Source organism: Eurytemora carolleeae, unplaced genomic scaffold (genome assembly GCF_000591075.1).
Source record: "Eurytemora carolleeae unplaced genomic scaffold, Eaff_2.0 scaffold266, whole genome shotgun sequence".
In the NCBI taxonomy this organism is placed as follows: Eukaryota; Metazoa; Arthropoda; class Copepoda; order Calanoida; family Temoridae; genus Eurytemora; species Eurytemora carolleeae.
The window spans coordinates 368,022-375,757 of record NW_019396291.1 but is presented as its reverse complement, the minus strand read 5'-3'; the positions used below and the strand labels follow the sequence as shown (position 1 = coordinate 375,757).

The 7,736-nt window shown below is 32.8% G+C and overlaps 1 protein-coding gene across 1 annotated transcript in view; it reads left to right on the top strand.

Annotated features, from left to right (window-relative positions):
- The first annotated feature begins 1,250 nt into the window (after positions 1 to 1,250).
- The window catches only part of LOC111700303 (ankyrin repeat and MYND domain-containing protein 2), an 8,363-nt gene continuing 1,877 nt past the window's right edge, over positions 1,251 to 7,736 (top strand). The window contains exons 1-9 of the mRNA XM_023471175.1: positions 1,251 to 1,376; positions 2,505 to 2,515; positions 2,656 to 2,723; positions 3,071 to 3,166; positions 3,690 to 3,782; positions 4,298 to 4,349; positions 4,955 to 5,063; positions 5,989 to 6,120; positions 6,886 to 6,968. Of these exons, the coding sequence (XP_023326943.1) occupies positions 1,292 to 1,376; positions 2,505 to 2,515; positions 2,656 to 2,723; positions 3,071 to 3,166; positions 3,690 to 3,782; positions 4,298 to 4,349; positions 4,955 to 5,063; positions 5,989 to 6,120; positions 6,886 to 6,968 (729 nt within the window). The 5' untranslated portion in view covers positions 1,251 to 1,291. The remainder of the gene's footprint in view (positions 1,377 to 2,504; positions 2,516 to 2,655; positions 2,724 to 3,070; positions 3,167 to 3,689; positions 3,783 to 4,297; positions 4,350 to 4,954; positions 5,064 to 5,988; positions 6,121 to 6,885; positions 6,969 to 7,736) is intronic.

Below are 7,736 nucleotides of genomic sequence, written 5' to 3'. Positions count from 1 at the left end.
CTTCCCTTCTTACAAGAAAGGCAGAAAGTCCGTGAGATAAAAGTTATAGATATAATCTGAGAATATTAGATGTAGGTTGTCAGCCATGAAAACTAGGTCGACTTCGGGAACTTCGGACATCATTTTATCTCGAAATTTTCGAAATTGTTATATCTTTAAAGGGACTGTTAACGTAATTTAAAGTGACCCTCTATTTAAATGTCCGATACACGTCTGAGAAAATTGATGGAATTATATATCCCTGTTCTTCAAATTGATAATTTTCCGGTAAAGTAAACAGGGCATGGTCCTTTTTTAAATGGAGTAACTTTAAGAACGTTTAAGAGTCCATTTATTACAGAAAAGTAAGAGAATACTGGAGTAGAGGAAAATCTGAATATATTTTTTTCATTTCTTTTGAGAATAAATAATTTTGATGAAGAACAATTATGAATTACCACTTATTCTTAATAAAACTATAATCTTTATTAAAGTGTTATTTTCCAAACAAACATATTTTTAATCAAAAAATTTTCCGTTCTCATCTACTACCTTTTACTTTAAAAAAAGATTGTTTTACTTTCATATTTTTCTCTCTCTTTTAAAAAAAATTTTTCACAAAGATTTTCAATAGATTTTTTATGAAAATATTCCTTTTTTTTTCAGAAAAATGGTGAACAAGGATGTTGATGTTTATTTTGGTCCGGAAACAGAATGTGATCCCAAGTAAGTCTGGGAAATATATGTTCTTAAAAATTATCCTTCAGATCCAGATAAATGTCTACTCCCATGCATATCTTAGGAATATTTGTGCGATTGAAAGTGTTTAAACCTAAAGCGGAACCCATAAAAGCTTCGGCTAATCAAGTATGAATTAGATATCCACGTTTGGATTTCTTAAGACTGTTTATTTTCATTTGCGGGTTCTCATCACAAGTGACTTGCTTATTTTTTGTATATAAGAAACAATGGAGAGAGAATCCGACTGCANGGGGGGGGGGGGTATCCCCAACAATTACAGTGAGTGGTGCATTGTGTTCAAACTGTAAATTCTGGTAAAAAAAACGCACAATAAACAATACTCAAAACACTTGGTAGATATGAAAATATTTTTTAGGATTGGATTTTTTAACACATAAAAATTAATCTGTATAGAAACGAGATAGTGTTCAAGTCAGTCTGAAACTTATGAATAATTGATCATAAACATCTGGAGAGTCCACATTGTACTTCCTTTCTAATCTTAAGTGATTGATTGATTGATTGATTGATTGATTGCGGTGCTGTCTAGGTACTGGGTACAAGTATAGAGATGATGGATAAGCACGGAATGACCCCTCTAATGCACGCGGCCTGGAAAGGAACTGAATCAATGTTATCCTATCTACTCAAGCAAGGTGCATTTTTAGCTAATTGATACTGATGTGGAACCTCTTGAAGAAAAAAAGAAAAATTTTGAACGACTATTTAACAATTTAGCATCCCTTAGTCTATTTTTGAATTTCGCCCTTTTATTAATGTTAAAAAAAGAGGCTACCCATCAATTTCAGGATTTGCATGTATTCTGTACACTGCAGTACCCTGTACACTGCAGTACCCTGTACACATTTGCCTGGTTATCGACGACGTAGAAAGCCATGAACTGTACACTACCAACTTTTGAAAATAGATGCGCGCGGTAGCTTTTCCCATTCTAATATGTACTGTGCCAACTATTCTAATAGTTTAGCTCAATATCTCTGAAACTCTAGGATATAATCGCTGATAAAGTTTGAAAAAGACCTACATAGCTCCAAAATATTTTTTTCTTGAATTTATCAAGTCGTATATTGTTTTCTTCGTAATTGTCTAGAAAGATGAAATTCGTTTAAATTTTTTAAAAAAATTAAAAAATTTACTGAGTTAAATTAAATCCAAAAAACCGCTAAAAAATGTACTTTCCCTAAAAAAACAAGCATTTCAGGCGGATTTTTCCCCTAATTAATTTATTTTTCATATTTTTTCAAAAATTTCAACGGATCCTAGTTCTCTGTTTCAAAGCAAAAAATTGATATGAAACATAAAATTTTAGTTCTCGGAGAAAATCCGGGAACCAATCAAAATTAATAACACTGCCTTCATAAGTTCATGATATTTCAATGAAATGATCCCCCCCCCTCCACCCCAAAAAAAGAATATTAAAATATATACAACTAGCTTTTATCTACTATCATCTATTCTAATCTATTCTAATCTTATTTTTAAAATTAAAACTCGAAATAAATGTTAAAAAATACAACTAGAATGGGAACATATTTTGCCTGAAATTAATGTCCTAAGTTATGATCGGACAAACAAACTTCCTAACAGAAAAACCGGAAATATTACTTTATACATAAATGGAAATTTTGGCATAAAAGAGCTTTGTTTCCATGATTAAATTTGATAACCAGAAAATTTTCTAGTAAATGTTCTTATCTTAAATATTAAGATTATGCTATTTTTGATAGTGAAATAATTTTTTTTTAAAGTTATGATGATTTTAGATACATTATTTGTTCGTTTGAATCTTCAGTCTTTATGAAAGAGTTTTTTTAAAAGATCAAGATAATTATATAGGTTTGATAAAATAAATGATTTCATGAAAAATGTTAAATAATTTGAGACAAAAGAAAATAGTTAAAGCTGCAATAAAAGATTCTATTTGATTTTAGAATGTTACTGGAGGCAGGTGCAAAAGCTTATCATATTAATTCAGTTAACAGGTAAAACAATTTTTAATCAAGAAAATTTTGAATTATTTAAATCTCACGATTTTTTCTGTTCTAAAATAGTGACTAAAGGTGGCTGTAGACGTCATGTCAAGTTACCCTCCTTTTAATGAGTGACAAATCACATAAAACATCTAGCTGAGCAATCATTTTTGTTTTACTATCTGTGTTGAATTCTGACAATTCCCTGCATTGTCTCTGTAGCATTAATCCGCAGGTCACTATTATGTCATCCTTGATCAGGTAAATCTTCAAAAGCATTCTAAAATTGAAGGGCCACTAGAAATTACGTCTACAGTCGTAAGATCTTTTCTGTTTTGTCTTAATGTCATTTTTTCCAGAACTGCAGCTGCGATGGCTGCGTTTGTCGGTAACCACGAGTGTGTGTCTGTCATTAACAATTTTGTACCTAAAGACGACGTTTGGTATTATACTAGGTAAGTTTCTTTTTAAATATTTTGATTCTTTTTATTTTCATTTGTACGCTGTTTTTTATTGCTTTTTTTATTAACTTGTCTCCCGCCTCTGAATTTACACTTAGCTCATAACTGGGTGGATTCATTGGAACTTAAACGGAGGGATCGAGCTCAAGTCTACAACCTAGATTGAAGGTTTGACAGCGATTATTATTATTATTGTTGATTTTTTTTCTTGTCCAAAGGGAAAGTTTGATTGTTATTAGTAACAGAAACCAAGTCACGTTTTGAAACAAGATTCAGGGTTGTATAATTTCTAGAAAAATCATCCCCCTCCCCTCTTTTTGAAAATTATTTTTTTCGCTGAATTGGGAAAAATAAATGAATTTTTTGGTATCAAAAGAATTCTTCCCCCAAATCATCAAAATTCATAATTCTGAAAAATATACACCCCTGACTCAAGAGTTTTGAAGGGAGAAGTCTGGACGGGGGGGGGGGATTTCAAGATAATGAATGTCACTAGATATAAATATGTATAAATCAGACTGCAACCGCTGGAAGATGAACCTAAACTGCCGGCTAAACTAGCCCATCCACTTTACAAGATGGTTATGAGTATGAATACACACCCTGTCAGGTAGACTTAAGGATTTATGATAATTTATTGATAGATTCGTGGATTGATTGATTGATTTCTATCGAATCTTTCATTAATATTTAGCTAATATTTGAGTGATTTATTGATGTATTGATGTATCTATTGATTATAGTTGATTTCTAGAAAATCTTTTGATTGATTTTTAGCATATCCTTGGTTGGTTGATTGATAAATTGACTTGTTAATCGATACAAAGTTCGATTGATTTTCTAGCAAATATTTGATTGATTCCTGAGTTCTAGCAGGTGTAAACTTTTTATTAACTGTTTGATCTAGCAGAATTAACAGTTTAGTTAACTAAGGTCTATGATATTCATGACATACGGGAACTTACTTTACTTGCTTTGTTCTCCTGGACATTCAAATGTGTTGAATAATCATCTATCAACAGTCAATTTGTTTTAATAAAGAAAGTCCTTAGGAATATAAACCAAAAACTTAACCCTCCCCCCACCTCCTCTCTCCTCTCTTTTATATAACAGAATATCTCCTAGAATATCAATGATAGTCCGAGCTGACCCTCTTCTGCTGGAAAACCTGGACAAGGAAAGGATAAAATTAGAAATATAGAATTCAACAATTAAGATTGTTTAAACATTATTAAAGGACGGTTGATGTAATTTCAATTGACCCTCTACTAGAAACTAAAGACGGCGAGAGCTACGGCGTGGACAAGTATTGTGCAAGGGGAGGAGTTGTTATAACATTTGATAAAGGCCTCTTCGGAGTCTGTACTTTTGGGAAGATTTGTTGCCACTGCTCTAAATTGGGAAAATTGCGAAAGAAGAGTAACTAGCACAAGTTTAAATAGAAATTTGGGGATGGGGTAGCGGAATTTTAACCTTGAAAGTAAATTAAGGAATCCTTCAAGAATCCTAAAATGAAACAAGTTAAATTTTGAATAAGTTTTTAAGTGTTCTAACTGTTGATGGTAGAACTTGGAGGGGAGGGTAGGTGTCTTTCTCACTCTTGAGAGAAGGGGGGGATGGTTGTTCTATGATGCATAATAAAGAAAGGATGGAATTGGCAACTGAGTTTACTGATTTATTAACTGATTATGATGATGACTGAAAATTATATTGTTTAACAAAAGGGGGGAAGTATGGAATTATTTTGTTCTGGGGAATCTGATTTAATCCCCCTTGGTGAAGGTGACTGCAGTCCTGGAGCTGATGTCGGACAAGGAGTTCAAGCACCGCTACGACGTCAATGAGATCCTCAGTCTGAAGTTCCATATGATCAAATATATACTAAAGGTCAGTTAAATGTATACACAATACACGTAGAGATGTGCATTAAGATTGTTCGTTTTGCTTCGTTTTTTGCTCATATAGTTCAGGTCAAAATATGGCATAATGTAAGAAGAGCAATGTTTTCAAAATTTGTTATTCTAAACAGTTGCTTTTTATATACAAGCAAACTTGAACAGTATACAGTTTTGAAAGTGAGAGCAGTAGAATATTTGTTGACTGAGGTTTCAGTCATGGGAATTGGGTATATAAGACTACGGCATCTCGTGCAGGCATAAACCATAGCAAAGGACTTGCTGACCGATCCCGCAAATAAATGCCTCCTTATGTTGAGAATCAGGCTGATGCCGCTAGAAGAATTAGGCACGTGAATAAATAAATTAATAGTTATTCATGAATTAGGTATATTTAATATACATGACTTAATTTTAAAATATATTTTTGGACCAAATATCTTCTAGGCAAACACGGTGAATATTTTTTTAACATCAATAATAACTTTTTGTCAATTAAAGAAAGTCGAGACATCAGCACGTCGAGGCAAAAACGTCAGGCATAATAACATTAAGTAACAAATTTGAAGCATATAAGACGAGAAGAAATTCATGACACAAATTAGTTGAAAATTATTTTTTCTTCTGGTACTGTTCTATTAATCACTATGAGGGGTGTACTCAAAAAATTTTCCAGGGTTTTTTTATTTTCAGGGGGGTGGGGCTCAGCAGTCAGCACCTGTTGGTGCCTGAACCCCCCTCCCCCCCTTAATGAATCTTCAGAGGGACCTTACGGATTTTTCCTTCCTTTTCTTGGTTTTCATGGTTTCTTGCACTTGTAAACTATTTAAATAAAAAACAGTCTCATCCTTTGTGGGTAACCCTTTAGACAAATTAAAAAAGACAAAGCTAAGATACAAAGAAACATATTTTCCATTTAAGCAAAGTTCGAAAAAATATTGATTTTTTGCACAAAAATCTTTTTTCGTAGATTTCCGGTTCATCAGGAGAATTTTCTGCGCCAGGGAATTAAAGAATTTCCGTTTCCGGAGTCCACGCTTTTCAAAATGTTAGGTAAGAATATTTCTGCAATTTAGGAAAGTTTCTAATTTAAGAAAATTTCTGATTTAATGTTACAAAATAAATGTGTTGGAGGAAGGGGGCCACTTGAAGGGCCCCTAGAACCCCAAAGTATCTTTACAAGTGGCAAATAAAAAAATAAAAGCACTACTGCAATTCTCTGAAAAAAAATTGAACAATTTTGTTTGTTTTTAATGAAAATAAAATTTTTAAACTAAATTCTAAAAAAGTGTTTTTAACAAATTTGTCAACAATTTACATATTTATTTTAACCAGAGCCCGCGATTTAAAAGCTTCGGCTCGAGTCGTAATTCCTTAAACCCGACTTATAGACCCAATCTTAGACTCAACTCTGACGACAGCTTGTGTCACGTGATTGACAGCTGCAAGATCTTCGGCTAAACTTTGGGAGTTAAGCCCAATAAAAATAAAACCGACCTTGGTTGGTTGCGTAGCTTGTTCTCATAAAAACTGGGAATGCGCCAATTCCTACCATGAAAATCCACAAAATAGAATATTAAACCGGTTTTTTTTAATTCAACTCTGTGGAAAATAAGATGCAACTTGTATCCGAAAGCTCAAGCCGTAAATAAGGTCCAACGACAGCTTAGACCTTAGCCGTATTTTTCAGAATTTTTTTTAATCGCGGACTCAGAAGTGATGAAGGGAATGGGAGAACAACATTTCTCTGATTTTCTAGCAACGTTTCCTCGAATAAACATCGGATCAAAATATAAATAATACCTTTTTTTTGTTAAGTAACCAACTTCTCTCACTGCAAGACCTACGGTGAAGGGCAGACGGCAGCTGAGTACATCAATGGCGCTTTTAACGGACAGAAGGTTACTACTGTGTTAACTTGCAGTGATCGGCGTTATATCAATACAATTATGACAAATTTTCTAGGTAACCTGTGATTTCGAACAAGCTTTTTTTTCAAAATACAAGTTTACAGTTCAAAAAAAGCTGTTAATTGGCAGCTTTTTTGTTTGTTTCCAGTTTTTTTGTTTATTCATGTTGTTTGTAAGCTTGGTAGAAATCAAAATTAAAATCGCAGGTCGTCATCATTGTATTGATTAATATAACGACGACTGTGAGGGCCATAAAACTGTGGAATAATAAGACACCAACATTTAAGTTATCTTGTGTGTATTTGGTTTTGGTTTAAATTTAATAGTTTTTTAGTGTGATGGGCCTGTGTAAACGGATTAAGGACTATGTTTTTTTTTTGTTATTTTGACTATTAAATCATAACTTGAGTCTAAAAATCGTCTTCATATTCAAAATTTGTCAAGTTAGGTGATGGGCCCTTTCTTAATCATTTAAATATTTTAAATAAAGATCTCCAACCCCTCCTCTCCCCTCGAGGCTGGCGGAAATTTGTTTGATTTGGTGTCTAGGGGGGGGGTTGAATAATTGAACTTTTTACTAAAAAATATTTTTTCACTTAAAATTTTTGAAGACGTAAAGGGAAAATGATTTTTCAACACAACATAATTATACCCTTGCATTGAATGTTGTTTTATGATCTGCTTTATCAAATCAATTTGTTATTTCATGCGTGGGTTTTGATAATAGAAAAATATTAAAAACCATTTTAAAACTGGAAA